The 21,726-nt window shown below is 42.1% G+C and overlaps 1 protein-coding gene across 7 annotated transcripts in view; it reads left to right on the top strand.

Moving 5' to 3' along the window:
- TSNARE1 (t-SNARE domain containing 1) overlaps nucleotides 1–21,726 on the top strand; it is a 514,761-nt gene that overhangs the window by 228,110 nt on the left and 264,925 nt on the right. For all 7 annotated transcript variants that reach the window (XM_051612487.1, XM_051612488.1, XM_051612482.1 and 4 more), the window contains 2 exons: nucleotides 4,114–4,188; nucleotides 5,487–5,543. In XM_051612487.1, coding sequence (XP_051468447.1) covers nucleotides 4,114–4,188; nucleotides 5,487–5,543 — 132 coding nt within the window. The remainder of the gene's footprint in view (nucleotides 1–4,113; nucleotides 4,189–5,486; nucleotides 5,544–21,726) is intronic.

Here is a 21,726-nt window from a genome sequence, read left to right as displayed (position 1 = left end):
GAGTTTGGCACTGGTTAAAGACACAGTTGTGCAGTGGGTGCCCTGGATGCAGATGAGCTTGGAAGTGTGTCAAAGTGTCTGGAAAGGGCAAAATGATAGAGTATGTCTGGATATGGCATTTGTTCAGTGCTCTATGCTAGGGTGAAGGCAGAGGTGGAGGTAGGTCATTACAGGCTGTGGCCAGGACACAGCAGAACTCTGAATCACAATTTACCCCATGTCAACCCCATCTGTTGTACAGACAGACTGGTCATCAGTAGGCTCAACTCATATGAATATCATTGTCCCAGGGCTATGAATGATCCCCATCCTCTGGTCCCCAGTGCAAAGACTGGACAAACAGAAGATTTCTGAGCTTGCCACAAAGCCCCTTATACTGGTTTTGGCCTGTGGTATGCATGGTGGGGAAGAACAAAAGCATAAGTGTGTGGGGTAAACTCTAGCTGGTGTGAGAGTGGTAAAGTTTCATTCACATAACAGGTGATTCATCAGCTGAAAGAACAAGGACAATTCTTTTATACTTTCTTCTGCCTAGCAATTTTCTGTTACATTCTTGCTTCCAGCATCCACATAGTTTCTTGTTCAGGAACTTATCTGAATTGGTGTTTTACCCTCTCTTGCTGCCTGCCGTTCTCCAAAGTCCTCTATTACTTCAACTCTGTTCTCACTGTCCTCCCACCTAGAAAAGACACTGCTCTAAACACACATCTTCTGTCCAAGTGGTTTTTACAGTCTGGATTTATGTTACTCGTGAGCAGCCATCTGAGATAAGGATTTGAGTGCTGAATCACACCAGGCTTCCTTTGTAACCAGTGGAGAACCATGTGCAATTCAGCCCAAGTAAAAAAAAATGAATGGTGGTGGTCTTCTCCAGAGGAAATCCTGGTATGACTGTTCTTCTTACGTAGACATTGACCTTATGTAGGCATTAAACTTAATATTTTGATCTTTGCTGACATGCTGCTTTCATTAGTCATGGACTACAATTACTATTTCATTTTCCTTTTCCTTCCATATTCTGAGAATAATTACATCAAAGCTTGATGAAATAGAAGTTGCCTTCTTGGAGATGTGAGGATCTGGGCCATTTCATGTTGATCTCCTGGCTCCCTTTTGTGACATAAATTGGGTCCAAAGGGGAATCAGGCAAGGTTACATTAAACTGAATTAGAGTGCCACACAGGAGTGTCATTATTTATCCTTGAAGCCCAAGTAGTGTCCACTGGGGACACTCAGCAAAATAGCTTTTACTGTCATGGAGAGACAAATTGCTAAGTTAAAGGGAGAATATTTAAGTGCTGAAGGAAAATAGACACACAAACAATTATGGTAATATGAGGAATAAACTTACTGCTCTCTCTTGGCATCACATAATAACTCCCTGGTCAATTCATTTAACAGATTTTATTTTTTTTTTAACTCTTCTTTCCTAAAAATGTGCAGTTTAAGTAATTAAACCTACAAATTTGTTATAAAGCCTGCAGCCCTCCTGTCTTACATAGAGTAAATAGATCTGGTGGGTATTGGCAGCTGGTTGGCAGGTCCCTGCAGGGGATCTGGGGAGCTTTGCAAACTTTCTTCCCACAAAATTTCTCACAGCATGAGAAGCATTCCAGTAATTTGGTGCTTTACACTCAGTCCTTTCTGATCCATTATTCTTTGTACTGCTTTGCATGCACACACAGACAAGATCTTCCTTCCTTCCTTCCTTCCTTCCTTCCTTCCTTCCTTCCTTCCTTCCTTCCTTCCTTCCTTCCTTCCTTCCTTCCTTCCTTCCTTCCTTCCTTCCTTCCTTCCTTCCTTCCTTCCTTCCTTCCTTCTTTCCTTCCTTCCTTCCTTCCTTCCTTCCTTCCTTCCTTCCTTCCTTCCTTCCTTCCTTCCTTCCTTCCTTCCTTCCTTCCTTCCTTCCTTCCTTCCTTCCTTCCTTCCTTCCTTCCTTCCTTCCTTCCTTCCTTCCTTCCTTCCTTCCTTCCTTCCTTCCTTCCTTCCTTCCTTCCTTCCTCCCTTCCTCCCTTCCTCCCTTCCTCCCTTCCTCCCTTCCTCCCTTCCTCCCTTCCTCCCTTCCTCCCTTCCTCCCTTCCTCCCTTCCTTCCTTCCTCCCTTCCTTCCTTCCTTCCTTCCTTCCTTCCTTCCTTCCTTCCTTCCTTCCTTCCTTCCTTCCTTCCTTCCTTCCTTCCTTCCTTCCTTCCTTCCTTCCTTCCTTCCTTCCTTCCTCCCTTCCTCCCTTCCTCCCTTCCTCCCTTCCTCCCTTCCTCCCTTCCTCCCTTCCTCCCTTCCTCCCTTCCTCCCTTCCTTCCTTCCTCCCTTCCTTCCTTCCTTCCTTCCTTCCTTCCTTCCTTCCTTCCTTCCTTCCTTCCTTCCTTCCTTCCTTCCTTCCTTCCTTCCTTCCTTCCTTCCTTCCTTCCTTCCTTCCTTCCTTCCTTCCTTCCTTCCTTCCTTCCTTCCTTCCTCCCTTCCTTCCTTCCTCCCTTCCTTCCTTCCTTCCTTCCTTCCTTCCTTCCTCTCTCTCTCTCTCTCTCTCTCTCTCTCTCTCTCTCTCTCTTCCTGTCCAGTCTTTCTTCCCTATTTCCCAGAAGTAATACCCTGGCAACAAAGTGAACTCTATGAGTTTCTCTGATTTCCCTTGAATTTCCAGTTGCTCCTTGGAGCTATTGAGTCAGGATGCCCAGCTAAGCAAATTGATATTGTTTCAGGAGCAAAGATACAGCTGTAAGTGGAACAGTGTGATACAAAGCAGGAGGGTGATGTAAAATAGCACGTTTTGGTGCTTTCTATAAAACTAACCTCAATTTACTTACATAGAGAGGTCTATCTGGAATTCCAGGGTTTTGTAGGATGAGTGCTGGGCCATTAGATCAGTTCTCTAGGGTAGCAATCTTATTTTGCACGTGTACCAAACATAAGGTTTATGGACCTGTATCTGTGGAATGGGGATCATGATACTTGCCCTGTTCTGAAAATGGTTTTAAATTTTCAGATACAGAGTGGTAAGACTGGGACTTTATTCTGTGTATGAAAGTGCTACCATTAAAAATTAAATATGTTTATCCCATCCTTTATAAAAATTATTTTGCATTCTTAAGCAGTCGTTTGAAACAGGTGAAATTTCTGCTTAGTAGATTTAGGGTCAATTGGATTTTGTTTTCTCCCTGTTTTTTGAGGTGATGCTCCACTTCCTCACAGCTGAGCTACTGGGCACCTGAAGTCTGAGATCCAAGGGGTAGAATAGTTCCAGGAGAATTTGCATTGCCTAGGAATTAGCCTGATACTCTTCAGTCCTTGCATTAGGTCCCCCCATCTGAGAGCAGCCATTTCACAGCATGTTGGATAGTTCCATCAGGCCAGGTCTTCCTTGTGAGAACACTTTTGTTTAAAACAGAGGTGGGTATCTTGCTGGGGCAAACTCCAGATAGAAAGGTGTTGACTTTTGGGTACGTGTTTTGGAAAACGTAGAGATAAATTATTTCTGATAATCAGACCCTAGGGCTGACAAAAGGAATTTTATTGTGCCTGGTGGACCTCTTGAGTCAGGTAAATCACCCACTGCCACCAAGGGAGGTGATGAACTCCATCATGGGTTAACATCCAAACAAAGGACTTTTTATAGGAGGATCCCTTGGGTTATCATCTCCAGCAGATAATCCAAGGCTGGATTTTAGTAAGTTGAAGCAGGATACCATGCCACAACCATTCTGTTCTTTTGATGGCAGGAAGGTGTTTATTTGCTTGAATTTCACAGTCTTTGAGACCTCCTTCAAACAGAAAGCAGGACAGCAAAATGTCCCACCATATATCCCTGCCACAGAAGGTGTCTGGCTCAGATAGCAGTTCACACAGTAGTCATGACTTAGGTGCTATACTGAATATCCAAGGTGGCATTTTTTGGAATTTCTTTGGCCTGAAAGAGCAAAGCATCTTGTTCCCCCTTCCTAAAATAAAACCTTGTAACATTCTTACAGCCCCAGTGAAACTGAGTTTTTTAGACTACTGTTTTTACCCACTTTGTTTATTTGGTGTCTCCCTCCAGGACTATTTCCCATGGTCACAGACAAAGTCTAGTACTTAATTTATCTCTACAGACCTCCTAACCAGGCTTCTGTTTTTCCAAAACAGCAAGAAAGACTTCAGCTGGACAGGCTGAAGAACCAGCTGTCAGATGCCATCCAGAGATACGGAGCCGTGCAGAAGGTGAGGGTCTCTTTTGCTTCTACTCTTCCATATGTGAGTTGGGAAATGTGTTATGTGGGAGCAAATGTGACTCCCAGGAATGTGGAGAATCTCCATAGAGCTGCACACATGTAGTTTCCTCCTTCTTTTCTTTATCAGTCAAGCAGTGTATCATCACATTGGGATGTGCACAAGCAGGCAACTGCAGAACAATTGAGCAGCAATGGGAAAGCAAGTGAGCTTTTGCCAGCTGTGTCACCAAGATTGAGCTGTTTAATAAAAGAAACAAAACTTGAACTCCAGCTCTTTCATTTGCTTCTTCCTCCCCCACTTTACTCAAGGGAGGCTCTACTGATGAGCAGATTTGCTTTGCTTTTAAAGACTGTAGTAATGATTTAAATTTACCAGCCCGAAACTGCTTTTCTCCCTTCCAGTAACAAGTTTGAAAATATATCTGAATTAATTGAACCTTATGCAAATATTTCCTGGACAAACTCTGGTTGCTTTCTTATACTAATGAGTTTGACCAGTGTCTGCAACACATCAGAAGTATATATTTTAATTATACAGGTGTAATGAAATTTGGCTGGCAACATGCACTTGATAATTTATCTCTATTGGAAACGTTCTGTACTGATTGATCTCCCAACACTTGCTGTTTAAAAATAAAAAAAACAAAGCACAAAAAAAATGCACTTCAGCAGCACATGACAGCATTGCATTATCTCTAGCTGTATGTTGTATTTTTAATTATTTCTCTGTCCCATGCAAAATCTTATGGCTTCAAATGAAATGATCTCGTTCAAGGAGAAGCTGGAAGGATTCAGGTAAAGGGCTCCACCCCCGTATACACACACCTTTTTAATCCTTTTCTTTGTTATGATCACGAGTACCACCCATGTGAACTGTACATTCAGGGTTGTTGTTTTGGTGGTTTTTTTCTTTTTTTTTTTAAAAAGCCAAACCTGCCATCAATTCAGAAGTGCCAAAATTAGCCACTGCAGTTTGTGAATGCCCGGTTCCGTCAGGAAACCGACCTGAGGGGTAAATTGCTACTTATCCACATCCTGGCTGTCGTTTCTTACATGCATGTTTCAGTTTTGATAACCCTGTCATTCTGGAAGCTTTGAAGACTTTGAATTCCTGCAAGACCAAACTTTTCAATGCTTTTATATTCCCTTTTACTAAATAGTAGAAGTTGTTTCCGTGTCCTTTTCTTTCAAGAGCAGAAGAAGAAGCTTCGTACGATTCCTTCCCTATATATTTGGACTCTGATTTTTCTCAGCTGTTTTCCTCCTTCCCTCTTTATTTTTTAACAGAAAATAGCAGAGAAATCCAAAGCTTTGCTTCCCACTGGGCAGAGAAGTTCCAAACAGGTAAGACGATGTGTCTCTACGTTTAACAGTAAGTGCATTGCTAAAAATTTGAACTCTTCTATTTGAACTCCACTAATGGTGCTGAAGAGCATGGTGCTCCCCCACTAGCCACCCTGAAGCCTGTGAAGTGACTTTCAAATAGAGATGTGTGACATCTAATTGGAGGTGGACAGTACAGGACCCAGGAAAAATGTAAGCCCTGTTTAATCATTCTCTGCTCTTTTGTTCTCATGGGGCTGTTTTTCCATTCTGGATGGGAGTTTTGCCTACTCTGAAATAGATCCAAGAGAAATCCTGTAGCCCCTTCCCTGGATGCTGGGCTCCTAGGCTAAGTGAAATCATGCTCTAAGTAAAATTTTGGAGAAGGAAGAGGGGTTATGATCACATTTAATTCCTCAGTTTAAAAATCATCATGTGTTCTGCATTCTTTGGCTACATTACACTGTAGTTCACTGATATAGAAATGAAAATAGAGCCTTCTTTTTCTCTTTTTACCCATATTAGGATCTTTGTCAATTAATACTGTATGTAATCAGACTATATGCATTATAACTGTGCATAGAATTAGCTTCATATGTATATGCATGTGTGTATAGATATAGAAAAAAAAAATGTGTGTGCCTGTGTATATATGTAACATGATTAAGAGTGTAAATATATGTATATATATGTTATATACGTATACACAGATATGTTCTATATGTGTCATATATATTATATATATGTTATATATATGTGTGTATATGTTTTTAGTCTTTCACAGTAATGTAAAATTAGTAAATATTAATGCAAAATACTATATATATGGTATGTGTCTGTGTATCAAACATCTCCACATACTTCAGTGGGAGGTTTCATGCCAGGAGACCAGCTGCAATTTGAGTCCAACAGAGATTAGTTTGGTCTTTCAAGTCCCACACACTCAAAAGCTTTCAGGTTATTTGCAGCTGATATCATGCCACCAAGAAATGGAACTCTATGCCTAATTTCAGTGATTACTTCTGACGTTCTTGATGCTCTTGCCTCTTCTTTTAAGGGACAATTAGCAAGTTTTCTACTTTGCTAGTGAATCTTGTTTTTCTACCTTGTTTTGCCACCCAGTTTTCTAGATCCTCCTTAATGTGGAGGATCCTTAGTATACAAGAAATAGTTGTTTGTTGTAACATTAATGCTTCTTGGTAAAGAGGGTGGAATGTTGCCACCAAAGACCCTACCACTAGGGTAAGTCACTGGACCAGAGCTTCAATACTAGATAAATTTCATGTGCTTACATTCTGCATCAGAACTTCTTCTCCCTTACTTAGTTGTAGGTGGCAGTGCCAATGAAACTGAGGCCTCTGTGAGTCAAAGGGCAAATTAATTCCTTTACCCTTATTGAGAGCTCCTGCTGCCACCTTTGGAGTAATTGTTCACAGATGTTGCTTTTCAGCTATGTATTTGCAGAAATGTTATAGCTTATTTTTGTCCACCAACAGGTGTTCTCTTTTCAATATGGTTATTGTGCAGGATCACAAATAGAATATTCTTGAATGGTTGTCACATCCACTGGACATCAACTGTTTTTTATAATTGAGCTCAGAGATAAGGGGGGTAATTTTGTGCAAATTAGCAGAGATTTGTCTTAATGCAGTCTATTTTCCATCACTTCTTGTGATTTTAACAAACTTTGTTAGATTACTTCTAATGGAGTGGATTGCAGGTATGGGAGCAGCTCTGGTCTTGCCTGGACTGCAGCAAGGTTGCAAGGCCATGGCTGTTCTGGATGATGTGAGACACTGGTTGGTCATTAACTAGTGCTAATAGGATGAAGAGGGCCAACTATGCACTCACAACCCAGAGGGCCAATAGCATCCTGGGCTGCATCAAAAGAAGTGTGGCCAAGAGGTTGAGGGAGGTGATTCTCCCCCTCTATTCTGCTCTCGTGAGACCCTTCCTGGACTATTGTGTCCAGTTCTGGAGTCCTCAACACATGAGGGACATGGACCTGTTGGAACAAGTCCAGAGAAGGGCCACAAAAATGATCAGAGGCTGGAGCAGCTCTGCTATGGAAAAAGGTGGAGAGAGTTTGGGTTGTTCAGCCAGGAGAGGAGAAGCCTTTTGGGAGACCTTATAACACCTTCCAGTGCCTGAAGGGGCTACAGGAGAGCTGGGGAGGGACTGTTTACAAAGGCGAGGAGTGATAGGACAGGGGGTAATGGCCTTAAAGTAGAGCAGGGGAGATTTAGATTGGATATCAGGAAGAAGTTCTTTACTATGAGGGTGGTGAAGCGCTGGAAGATGTTTCCCAGAGAGGTGGTGTAGGCCCCATCCCTGGAAACATTCAAGGTCAGGCTCAACCAGGCTCTGAGCAACCTGATCTATTCAAAAAGGTCCCCGCACACTGCAGGGGGGGCTGGACTAAATGAACTTTAAAGGTCCCTTCCAATCCCACACATTCTATGACTTATTGCATAGCTGCTGTGCATCCCTGCACCTGGATTAAGCCTGGGTGCAATACACTTTTTTTTGGCACATTGAAAATGGTTGAGAACTCCAAACACAACCCCCTCTGAGAGGAAACAGAGTTTTAATAGGGGAAAAAAAACAGAATGTCAGATAAAAGTACTCAGATTTAGAGGCAAGTGATGGTGAGGTTGGAGGGAGAACAGAACAAAGACAAACACCCTTGCCTTAAAATAAGTAAGAATCTTACCCATTAGGAAACTGTAGCAGTGACAATTTGGTGTGGGTCAGGCAGCTGAATCAGCTGCAGATCATTTCTCCTTGTAGCTGTCACTTGCATGTGGATGCTGGTGGTTGGTTTTGGTGCATTATGATAAAGAAGAGAGTGATAGAATGTCCTTGGTGAGATGCTTCTGACTCAGAAATAGGCATGATCATGCTCAAGAGCAGATGCTTTTCATGCAGTGACACTTGCTTGGGTTGGGGACACATGAGGTTTCACACAAATTGCTTGAAAAGGAAGCAAATGAAATCACATCTGTTTCAGCTTTCCTATGTTTGCAGCTTCACATGCCTTCATTTCTTCCTCCTTCAAATACCAAATTGAGGAATTAAATGTATAAAACCTGCTGGAGAGACTGCAGTGGTGTGACAGGTTTTTACTTACTGTTATTTTTCCAGCTGCAGATTGCTCAGGACATGGAAAATTATAGTTCCCACAGCAACTGTAACCTGACCACTGTGTGCATATATTAAGGCATTAAAGTTAACACCCAATACAGTAATGCAAAATACTACATATGTTCAGGGGGCCTGATTTATGGGTCTTGTGAGACTACATGGTGAATTTCTTGACTTGATGCAGATCCAGTCTTGATTCAAATGCAGCTTGTTTGCAGGGCTTTGTTTTATTCTATTTATTCTTGAATTTATTACAGCTAATTGTAAGAGGTTTGAAGAATGTTTCTATGTATGTGTTCCTGTAATTCTTCTCTTCCATTGGTGGGTGGGAAAGGCTAAATATTTGGTCACACAAATTCTAGGAAGTTCCCTATAAGGAGTAACTTATTCCCTAGACCCACTTAACAGGTAAAAATTGGAAAGTGAAACTTCAGGAAAATTATTCTCCTGTCCATTGTGGTTTGCTGTAAGTACAATTTAATTGAGTTCATATATTTATAAAAGCAAAATAAAGGCATTGATCCAAAATTCCTTGAAGCCTGAAGCTATATAAATTCTTAATCAAATTTGTGTTTGTAGGAATATATTTGTGTGTAGACAAATCAATGTAGTTCTATAGATGTGTTACTGCATATATTGAAAGACACACATTTTTACTATGCTAAATGATTATTGTTAAACCTGAGTTGTGGCAAGTATTAGAAAAAAGCTGTTTCCCTTTGATCTGTGAAAGGAATTTGAAATATTCAACCAGTGGCCAAAAATGAGACCTCAGCAGTCTTGCTGAGGGAGCACACGGGGGAATCCTGGAAAGCCCTTTTCCATTGATGAGAAAGTCTTTTGCAGCATGCAGCAGAGGTGGGAGGGACTTTTTATAAGGGAATGTAGTGAGAGGACAAAGGGTAATGGTTTTAAACTGGAAGAAGGGAGATTTAGATGAGATATATGGTAGAAGTTCTTTGCTTTGAGGGTGGTGAGGCACTGGAAGAGGTTGCCCAGGGAGGTTGTGGCTGCCCCGTCCCTGGGAGTGTTCAAGGGCAGGTTGGATGGGGCTTGGAGCAACCTGGTCTAGTTGCAAGTGTCCCTGCTAATGCAAGGGGTTTAGAAACAGATGATCTGTAAGGTCCCTTCCAACCCAAACCATTCTGTGGTTCCTACTTACATATGAGGCAGACGTGCTGCAAATCCCACCTTGTCTCCCCACACAGACACCTTAGTGAAAAGCAGCTGTTCCTTCTTCCAGGCAGAGAATCCACTCTAAGAGATGAGATATTTCAGGTGTCCCTGTGGGAAACAGTGCTGCAGAGTCTTGGACTGTGTGGTCAGTGGCAGGGTAGGTTGGACAGCTGAGTAGACCTGTCTTCTTGGGCTGAGTCTATTCCACGGAGCAACAGTTTAGTATAACAAAGTATGATCATGTTCTAATAGAACAGAATAGATTATCCATAGTATTAAAATAATAAATGATAGCCTGCAGAAAATCCACAAAATAGCCAATAATATCTCTAAGCATAGGAGAGGAGAAGAATCCTTTTAAATTATTGTGCATCTAACATCATCTGCTTCCTATATGAAGAAGAATATGTTATTGTGTCCATGACTGAATAAATCTGAGTGATATTAAATCCAACAGCAGGCTAGGCTGAAAAGCTGAGGGCTCCTAAGGAGCCATCCCTGGCAGTGCCTGGTAGGGACAGCCCAGTTTGTGCACCCTTATGGCGTCTGTGACATGTCTTCAGGCCACGTCCATCTCTCCTGGATCCTCACTGGCCACACTTAGCCATCTATCTTCTCAACTAATGAGGAGGAAAATGGGCTTTCTCACCATGTAGACTTTGTGAGTGGTTCCCCAAAAGGAGTGGGAGAGGGGAAAGCACAGCTCTGTTTTAGCTGAGGAAGGAATTTTGAACTAAAACTTCACTGAAAATCTGAACAGGCACTTTTTTCTTTTTTTTTTTTTTTAAATAAGAGGAAACTTTCCTGGCAATTTTTAGAAATTAAAATTACAGTAATTGTCATAGTGTAATGGCATCCCTCTTCATTTCCTGCTGCTCATAGGGAGAAGGAAGGATAATTACTGCTCTGGAACATGGCAGTTGCCAAAAGAGTTGCCTCTGTTTCTCATTTCATAAGCCTCCTTGACCCTTCTCACACAGTTCACTAAACAAGTTTCTTAAGAACACAAAAAATGGGTAATAAACCTCTATTTGCATATACAAGCTTCTTTCTCCTGACTGCATCAATTTGTGCTTTCTATGGACTTCCTTCTCACAGGAAGCAGCATTTCTCCCTTTCTTCCTGTGTTTATGAAGTTGTTCTTTTTATGTGATTAGAGTAAAATTCTCATTTTGGGGCAGCAAGGTCCAATCCTTGTCTTTATGGGAGAATAATTTCTTGGCAATAATATCTGCATAAACTGCATATATGTGTATGTGTGTGTGTAATGACTCCAGTTACTTGGGCTTCTATTTTTACAGGGTCCTTTTCGTGGTAGATGCTGTATAAGCACAGCTATTAGATTGTGCCACCCTGAGGATCTTGCAGGCTAAGCAAATGCCAACAGGCTATTTTAAACAATAATTAACCATGAGTTCTTACTGCAGTAGGTGCTCTTCCTGCTGAAAGTCCAAAGTTTAGTTTGAAACTGGCTTCAACATTTGGGAGAGGTTACGGTGTGTATGTTACCTAAATGCAAAACTGAATTTCTCACAGTCCAAACACAGCTTTTGCCCTGCCAAATGGAGCTTTTTATTTATGCATTTGTCTTATTAGCTCTGACATCTTATCTTAGAACTCATCCCAGTTCCTAATGTACCAGTCTGGCTGGTATATCTTAGGAAAACAAGGCTTAGCTTTGTTGACAATATATCTTGCATGTGTGGTTGTAATTTCTGTGTCTTTTCAAGGTCATCTGATGTGCAGCTACTTCTGTAAAAAGTGTTATTTCAATAATGTCACATTTGTTTTAAATGACTGTGGATCCATTAAAAGCCATATTCTAATCAACCCACTCCTGTGTTCCTAGGGCTGTCAATATGGAGCATTTAAATCATATGGTTATTTTTTCTTGCCTATTTAAGTGTGGGCTTTTCTTTGGTTTGTGGGGGTTTTTTTAAGGTGATCATGAAAGCCATTTTCCAAAGACAACTTTTTAATTTCCCCCTGCCTGTTTGGGGATAGGGAGCTAGATTCTGATATAAGGATTTAATAAGTGGGTGGAAATATTCCTACTTGATTTTCTTTATTTGCTCCCTGTACTCCTAAAGGAGGTGGAATTTATTCTGAATGGACAAAAGTACTGTCCTTACAGTGCTTCAGGTGAGTTTGACAGGGGAAAGTCTTTTCTGCTCAGCATGTCCATAATCTTAAATAAAAACTCCAGTGGGCTTTATAGACACAGTACTTCACTAACTACCCATTAAACTTTCTTTCTAACGTGTCAGGGGTGAAGCACTTTGCAACTTGAGGAGTTAAAATGAAGAATCCTCCATCCTTAAGGGCAACAAAACCTGCACTGCAGCCCTTGCAAAAATGCTGGCACTCCTGCTGCTGGTGGTTGCACACAGATTTTGTGGGCCAACAGTAGTGCTCAGGATTTCAGTGTTGCATGCAGAATATGTAAGAAAACACTTAAATCCTACTTTATCTGTAAAGGAGGTAATCTGCAGAGACTAGAGAGCCGAGCTTCCAGTAACATATAGCTGCTTCTTCTACAAAAGGAGAAAAACAAGAAAAGACCAAATCTGTATAACCAGGTCTGGGGGGAACCTGCCATTTCCTAAATTGCCTGAACAACTTCAGCACTGGGGATTTACCTTAGCAATCCCCTGTCAAGCTCCTGTCATGGGATAAACTGTCTTTGCTTGCCTGTGTCTTCTGATGTAGCTAGAAACTGCAGCTGCCTACATCATCAGCACTGGAGAAAAGGATTTTGTGCTCATTAGCTGGCTTTTCTGGTTGGTTGGGGGTTTTTTGTTTGTTTGTTTGTTCCTTTGTAGGTGTTTGTGGGTTTCCCCCCCCCCCTTTTTCCTTTTGTTTGAGTGAGAATGAACAGAGGGGATTTTTTGTGTGGGCAGAGGATGAAGGCAGGGGAAGGGTTTCTTTTGTGTGGAGCCTCCTCCACAGCAGCTCACTGGCTTCACCCACCCTGCTGATGCCTCTTCTCTCTGCCCCAGCTCTGAGTCACTGCCAGAGCCATCTTGCAAACCAAAGAGCTGTTTTGTCTGGAATGAACCAGCCTCACCACCCAGCTCTGCAAGTGCTTGCTTTTATGTTCCAGAATCCTGGGGCCACTTCACCCCACGCTGGTGAGGACCCTGCGGGGAGAGCTGTGCCTGGGATATGGTGACGTTGGGCTTGTGTGGAGGTGTTTGAGGTCATGGGATGAAACGCTGGAATGAATGTGCCTCGTTAATAGGAGAGATCACTTTTGCAGAGAGCAAATCTATATTGTGCCCAGAGGCTTGGACAGATAACATAACTCAACTGGTACCCACATTATTATTCTTCCATAGCCAGCGAGAGCTCTGCAAATATTTTTCCCCATTGCTTGTGATAGCTGCCTGCATAGTTGCAGAGCTCCTTTCTTCTCCCAGCTGTTAAATTTAAATGATTATTGCAAATAACTGTGCCTACATGCCAAACCAGGGTCGTTCATGGAAGTGATGTCTGCCCCCATAAAGATGAGGAAAGCCTTTGTCACCTGTTGCATCAGATCTGGTCATGGATTTGAGGAGTGCTGGTCCCAGTTTTCTCATCAGTACTTGTTTTTGCACAGTGAGTGTGGGCAGTGCTTTGCTGCATAGTCCCTGTCTGCACTGCTGACATGGCTGTGTCTGTCTATAGGGATGCATGTGGACATGCATTAACTGCATCTGTAGAAACATAAACACAGACATCACTATAGACATCAATATAAGAACAGATCTATGGAGGTAGCAATATGTGTGAAAATATAAATATTAATATAAAATACATAGTGACAGGTGTGGCTGGTTAGATACTCAGTTTAGTCAGAGAGCTTTGTCCTTGCACACAGCTTTTCTGGGCAGTGAGGGTCACCTTTGGCAGCAGTGTCAGCTCTGTGCTGACAGCAGTGCAAGAGGAAAGCAAATGCAGGCCAAGATCCCAGAGCTGATGAAACAGGCTGAGTCTGTAGGGCATGTGTGGCCACAATGGCAGTAGTATAATTATAAAAAATGAACCCCTGCATCAGTCTGCAAGCTTGAATTTTGTTCTCTCTACATCAGTGGCTTTTCTCCCCTGTATATTCCCTTTTTTTCCATGTACAGGAGCCTGATGATATAAGAAGTGGGTGGTTTTGCTCACTGCAAGTGGAAGTTATTTCTACTGGTGTGATGGGGATGCTCATACAACCTCACCCACCTGCCCTCCTTCAACCCCACCTCACAGAAGTTGCACTGCAAGACTCTAAGTGGACTTTTGCCATGGCAAAGATCACACAGTAACTGGAGAAACAAATGTGAAACCTTACTCGGTGTGTCACCTTGCTCCGTAGTGGATTCAGTGTTATTTAATACATTTAACCCCCCCCCCCTTGTGGAGAGGGGTTATTGAAAGGAAGGAAATTGTATTCTTCTAAACTCACTTTGATGGCTGCATTTATCACATCATTACATGAGAACAGCAATAGTATTTTCCCATGAAAAAAAGTATTTGGAAATAGGTTAACTCTTGCTTCACCAAGGTGAAGCCAAAAGTAGTATTCATGACCTTTCTAGGGCTCTATCTGATTTATTTTCAGGGTCTCAAAACCCAATGTTGTATTGACCATAAAACTGAAATATATTTAACTCCTTTCACTCCTGTGTAGAGGGCAGGGATGTTGCTGCCCCTGTATTGTACATCATTGCTGAAATACAATCCCAGAACCATAGAATAGTTTGGGTTGGATGGTGCCTCTAAAAGGCCATCCAGTCCAACTTCCCTGCAGCAAGCAGGGACCTCTACAACTAGATCAGGTTGCTCAGAGCCCAATCCAACCTGTCCTTGAATGTATCCAGGGATGGGGCATCTACCACCTCTTTGGGCAGCCTGTGCCAGTGCTTCACCAACTTCATCATAAAAAAAAAATCTTCCTTGTATCTAGTCTAAATCTATCCACTCTAAGTTTTAAAATATTACCCCTTTTCATGCTGTGTTATGGTCCAGCTGTACCATGTACCAGCCCCCAAATCAACCTGGCATTGTAAGACAGTGTTGCTATCTCAGACTCTTTCCACTGATCACAGTTATTCCTGATATACTGGAAAGAAAAAGGAAGGAAGGAAGGAAGGAAGGAAGGAAGGAAGGAAGGAAGGAAGGAAGGAAGGAAGGAAGGAAGGAAGGAAGGAAGGAAGGAAGGAAGGAAGGAAGGAAGGAAGGAAGGAAGGAAGGAAGGAAGGAAGGAAGGAAGGAAGGAAGGAAGGAAGGAAGGAAGGAAGGAAGGAAGGAAGGAAGGAAGGAAGGAAGGAAAGGAAGGAAGGAAGGAAGGAAGGAAGGAAGGAAAGAAAGAAAGAAAGAAAGAAAGAAAGAAAGAAAGAAAGAAAGAAAGAAAGAAAGAAAGAAAGAAAGAAAGAAAGAAAGAAAGAAAGAAAGAAAGAAGAAAGAAAGAAAGAAAGAAAGAAAGAAAGAAAGAAAGAAAGAAAGAAAGAAAGAAAGAAAGAAAGAAAGAAAGAAAGAAAGAAAGAAAGAAAGAAAGAAAGAAAGAAAGAAAGAAAGAAAGAAAGAAAGAAAGAAAGAAAAAGCAGGATCAGACATAATTTAGATTCTTTGTTCTCATGCCCAGCTGAAAACTGTAATCCAAGTTTGTGTTATTTTGCCAGATTAATCTTCCAATGATGTTTTGGTTTGTTACAGAGTTTCATGTTCACTTGTAATGAGAACCCAGGATACTTAAATACCTTTGGAAGTTAAACCATAAAGCTGAACATATATCAGAGAGGTAATTTATATATAGTTTCTTTATGAGGTACATCAGGATCTGTGCAATGAGGCATGTGCTGCAGGTGAACACAGAACCATAGAATCACAGAGTGTCTTGGGCTGGAAGGAAACTCCAAAGACCATCTAGTCCAACTCCCCCTACAATAAGCAGAGACATCTCACACTAGAACAGATTGCTCAGAGCGCCATCAAGCCTGACCTTGAATGTCTCCAGGGATGGGGCCCCTACCACCTCTCTAGGAAACCTGCTCCAGTAATCATATATATATATATATATATATATATGTATATATATGTGTTTTTTTTTTTCTATTGTCCAACCTAAATCTACCCTTCTCTAGCTTAAAACCATTCCCCCTTGTCCTATCATTACATGCCCTTGTGAATAGGTCTCCCCCAGCCTTCTTATAGACTCCTTTCAGGTATTGGAAGGTCACTACAAAGTCCCCCCAAAGCCTTCTCTCTCCAGGCTAAACAACCCCAACAGATGTTTCACATAGTTATTTTAAAGCTGATAGCAATACTTTGTGTGATAAATAAAATAAATGTATGTTCACCTAAACACAGAGGTGGTTTTCCCTTTCAACTCAATATTGTCAATTTGAGAAGGTGCCTGTGTTTAAAACAATTCCCTTAAGATTAAGAGACTCCAGTTACTGCAGGGTTTGCCCAAGGCACAACTGTGTCTGACTTGTCTCAAATCTGAAATGAGGTGGTGGTTCACACATGCCATGGGCAAACCCTGAGGAAAATTGCCAGGACATGCTCCCATGTGCATAAATGGGAAAGAAATGGGAGTTGGACTCAGTGATTATCATGGGTTCCCTCTGAGTGGAGATAGTCTATGATTTCTGTGAATGAAAACACAGCCCTGAGTGTGGGTCATCATTGCTACTGCCAGGAGCAAATCAATGTTGTGTGGCTGGTACCTGCTCAGCATCACCTGTGTGCCTCTTTATGCCTGGAAACTATGGATGAACCCCGGGGGGAGTGATGTAGCCAGGTTGTCAGGGGCTAATCCCCTCTTGCGGGTGTTCAGACAATTTGTCATTTCAGCAGGGGGATGACAAGAGAGCATCTTCCCCTGCAGTAAAACACACTAGCTTTTTGCAGTGTCTCCTTCATTAATCCCACTTTAATGAAAGTTGTGGTACCATGAAGTACATTGGGATGAGTATTAGACAGTCAGACACTTCAGCAAGGCTTCCATCTAAAGGGTTTGGTTGAAGAGGACTTTTTTCCTGCTCCCTGCATCAACGAAAGGCCTCAACCTCATCTCTTGTCTCTCTCACCTCAAGTTGAGCACTTGTCTTCTCCAGATGCTGGAAAGTAACTGGGAAGGGTAGAGCAAAGGGAGCTTTTCCCTCATGGGTCCTTTTCCCACATGGATCATTCGGGTATCATACAAATGCAGTATTTCCCATGCTAAAATAGAAATAAGTTATTACACTTTATTTATTTTCATGTGCTGGCCCAGAGCCTTGTGAACACAGAGAGTTGTTCTGTGGTCAGTGCAGCACTGCTGAAGGGCACTGAAGGAAAGCTGATCTTCTACCCCTGTTGGTACAACTTCCCAAAGCAAAACTCCCACCACAGACAAGAGGTTCCCAAGGTTCTCCTTAACACAGAGATCAAGTCATGGAGAAATCTACAGAGGCTCTGCTTCTGTACAGAGAAAATGACTGGAAATAATACCAAAAAAAAAAAAAGGCTTATTTCCATAGACCCAGGTTTTCATGGGACAAAGCAGGATATCCTGCTTCCAATCTGCACAAGCCCAGGATATGTTGGGATTTGTGTTTTGCATCCCTTGTCTAAAACGAAAACTCCAGTATTTTTTTTCTAACTTGCTCAGCCTGGAAGCACCTGAATGAAATAAAATTATCAAGACATTTCCTAGACCCTTAACTCCGTATTACGCTTGATATAGTTGAATTTGTTGATCTGCAGAGTTCCTTGCTTTTAGAAGGATTTTCCCTTCTATTTTCCCTTTCCCTTCCCCTTTCCCTTTTCCCTTTTTTCTTCCCCTTCCCCTTCTCCTTCCTTTCCCCTTTCCCTTCCTCTTCCTCTTCTTTCCCTTTCTTTCTCCTCTTTCCTTTTCCTTCTCCTCTTCCCTTTTCTTTCTCCTCTTCCTCCTCCCCCTTCCCCTTATTTTTTTTTTCTGTATAGGAGTACATTTGCATTAAGAGCTTAGTAATGCCATACTGAGAAACAGATTGCTCTACAGAAGAAAATACAACAACAAACCCAGCAAACAAAAATAAGCAACCACAGCATCTGCTTGCAAGCACCATCTATTCCTGGTGAGTGAGGAAGGTGTTTTCTTCCTTTCCAAATCCAGAAGTTTGTGACTGGTCAGGTGATTTCAGGAAACAGAGTGGGAATGTGACTTTCGTGTGCAGCAGGACATATTGACCTCTTCTGGAAGCCGAGAAGTGGGAATTTGATGGCCCTATTGTGTGAGCTTCTTTGTTGACCCCTCTATTCAAGCATGATGAAAGGCACCACTGAAAAAAAAGCACAGAAAAAGCCTTTTCCAGCAGTTGCTGGGGCTGGGGTGAGGGAAGCTGTGGATGCTGCACAACTTGGATCGCCATCTGCTGGCATAGGTGGAATTTCATAGGATACAGGTTTTCTAGAGCTCAGGTAAGAACCGCAGCAATTGGCTTGATGAACCATCGACACTTGTTGTCAATTAATATAATAGAGAGGACAGTAAAATCTGTACAGAGTTGGGGTGGATTGGGGTGTTTTATGCTTCCGTTGAAGAGTCTTTGCTTACTAGATGGTGGAAAAAAATGCTTCAATAGCCACCTACTACACATTCTCTATAGCAGGTCAAACGTACATATTAAATAGAGTGAAAATAAGTGTAATATTAATCCATTTGTGTGTATGTTTGTGTGTATGTTCCTAACTGCTGGGGAGTATCGGGACGTTTGCCAGCATTTAGTCTCAGATGGTATAATGCTCCAGAGGACTATGCTAGTCCTCCCTCTCCTCATTTCACATACTTTTGGCACCTCAAGGGTGGTTGTGGGCCTTGCCCATCACTGCAGCTTGCTTAGATCCCAAAAGAGTCTGACAGAGCCATGAATGTGTGCATGGGACAAGGAAGCATGGTGACATATCCCTGCATGCAGCATGGGCTAGTGCTAATCTGCTATCTGTGAGCTTAAAAGGTTCAATAGTATTTAAATTAACAAGAAACCTCAGCTCAGATCATGGTGCTTATCAAGTGGTGTTTGCTTGTTGGGCTTCTGTCTGTCTGCTTTGTTGCAGTTGCCAAGCTGTCTTAGGCTGGGAAAAAGTGAGGCATGAGTGAGGGTTTTGTAGAAGAGTAGAGGAGGAAAAGGACATTTTCTTTGCACAGAATCCCATTTTTAAATTTTTAATGCTGAGTTTGGAACCTGCTTTTAGGTTTGTTTTGGTTTTTATGTTTTGTCCCACATACCTCTAATTTTACAAAGGTGCATCCTTTTCATGTGGGATGTCGCTTGTGGTCTTGTCCTACACCAATCCTGCTTATTTTAAGATGCATTTTATTCAAAGCTTGATGTTATCCAATGTTATAAAATCTTTTCCTCCTCCTAGAACTGCTTGTTGCTTCCAAGCCTACAGGCATCATCCCCCTGTAGAGATCTGAGCACACACAAAATCCATTTAATCACCCTTTTGCCTTCTTGACTCTTCCCTTTTGACCTTTTGAATCTCACAGCTCACCAGTGGTCCTTCCTCCCCTTCCCAGTTAAAAGAGGCTGAAAAACATCATAGAATATAAGCTGGCCAACAAAGGAAAATTACAATTTCAAAGAAGTGTTTGGCCTGAGGGGTATTTATTTATTTATCTATTTATTTTATTGGGGGGGGGGGAGTGTTGTTTGGGGTTCTTTTTGAATTGCTTTATCAGGCTTCCTTGTTTATGAAACAGGTGTTTGAACTGAAGACCTAGTATGAAACAGGGGAAGCTGAGCTGAGAAAATTCTAGAAAACATCCCTGCAGGTCTCAAACACTTTGCAAATCAAGGTATTTCCACTCTGTAAGGGGAAAAACCCATCTTCATTTTACAGAAAAGGCAGAGGTAGGATGGGGATTTTAGGTCATGCAGCAAGTTATGTTATGCCATGGGTTATGTGCTGTGTTTTGTGTTGTTTCCCTTTTGCTTTGTTTTGTTTTGTTTTCTCCTGGTGCTCAGATGATAATGGAGGTTGATGGGTCTGGAGGTGTGTGGAAAGAGGAACAGACTGAGTAGCTGTCAAATGCAAGGACTTTTGACATGCAAGGATTCTTCAGAGCTTATGTGTTTTGTGGGTCTGTTTATCCACTGTTTAACATCGGAATATTAGGTGTGAGATTGGCCAACATGGCAAGTCAGATATGCTTGAGTAGCCCCTCAGGGAGTCTGAAAGCTCCTGTATGTGACAGTAGAGGAACTGAGCCATGGTGTTTTCATGGTGGAACATGCCTTCTCACTTTCAGTTGGGTTGTGTTGCCATTGGCCTTGCTTATAGAGCAGGAAAGATGGAAACCACAATGGAAGTATTTCAGTGATATTCATATAGTAGGAGTTCTTCTGCATGGAAGTGATGTCATTGTTGTACACATGGACAGGAAGGTATTTTGCAAAAAAGTGAGGTGTTGCAATGCTCTGTTCATGTCTCTGAGTGTCTACTGAAGACCAAGGAACAAGTGAGATATTTCACGTTGTGATGGTTTGGTTTGGTGGGGTTTTTTGTAGTAGGTGAAGGGCCCCGGGGGTGGCCGGGTAAGAAGCTGAGAAGCTCCACCTGCTCCAAAACCAGCCAAGGAGCCATTAAAGGGACAATAGATGCAGCTCTGCCATTAACATAGGAAAGAACTGAGCTAAGAGCTGAGCAGAGGGAGCAGTTAGGAAGGGTTGTGCTGTGGAGGCAGAGCGGTGCTGGTGGTTGGTGAAGACAGAAGGGGAATAAGGTAGAGAGTCTTAAACTTTGGAAACTGAAACTAGAAACTAATTTACTGCAACACAAGGAAAAAGGGTAAAACGGAGGGGGGTGAAGTAGGTATTCCTATACAAAACAGAGCAATGGGAAAGACAGGGCTGCTCCAGGGGAGAGGTCCACGGCTCCTCACAGCACCCAATGCAGGTGGATCCTGGAGTGAGCCCGTGGGAAGCGGAAGGAACCAGCAGCAGCCCCAGCAGGGGCAAAGGAGCAAGGAGAAAGAAGGGCCTGGCTTCCTGCTCTCCTGGCTTTTATAGACTGTGCCAAGAAGTGGGCAGGAATACTGACCCTTCCAGTCTTTCAGGGTCCTGAGGACTCTATAGATGTCCAATGCTGTGCTGGGGTCTCCCAAACTTTAACACACGTTTCTCCAACATCATTACATTTAACACCTCTAAGTTTTCCTTTTGATATCTTCTCTTAATTCCCAATATCATAGAAAGAAACAAATCAATTTCCTTCTTCTCTGGGGCAAATATTTGGTGATAAGGTTACCAATAAGCTCTAAATTAACTTTCACAGGTTCCAAATTCAAAGATATACATGAACTTCCTTATCAACCATGTCAACTAGTTTCTCTTGGCAGGTTGCTCTACCAGGTATGTTAGAGTTGACTTTGGCTTCCTTGCAGGACAAGTTAATGTGAGAAGACTGCTTGTCTGCAAAACCTTTTCCATCAGGAAAATTCCTTGCACTGTGATTAATTCATGCCATATGTGGGGGAAGCAAATTATGGGTGAAATGTATGAAGGAAACCCCACGGGAGAAGAAATTATTTGGCAACTGATCTGTAGAGGTTTTTCAGCCCCCTCTAAAGAAAATGCTCTGATGCCAGTATCAGTTCTATTGGGCTTGACTCATCTGCTACAGTAAAAGATGAAAGAAACCCAAAGAAAGAATTAAAGTTCATTATTGCATGTATATGAAATAGCATTATTAACTTATCTACCTCACATTTATTTATAACCCTTCTTCCTGACAGAGCCTGACATGTTTCACAAATACCTCTGAGTGATTATCTGTGCTTTGCCCAAAATCTGAGGATGTTGCTTTGCATTTTATTCATCACTTGTTCAGTCAAAATTTATGTTCCTGCACAATCCATACATTTTCTGAGATGTCTTTGTGTAGG

The sequence above is a fragment of the Apus apus genome, chromosome 2 (genome assembly GCF_020740795.1).
Source record: "Apus apus isolate bApuApu2 chromosome 2, bApuApu2.pri.cur, whole genome shotgun sequence".
NCBI classification, from domain to species: Eukaryota; Metazoa; Chordata; class Aves; order Apodiformes; family Apodidae; genus Apus; species Apus apus.
Note: the sequence above shows the minus strand (reverse complement) of the source record. Positions and strands in the feature narration are given on the sequence as shown.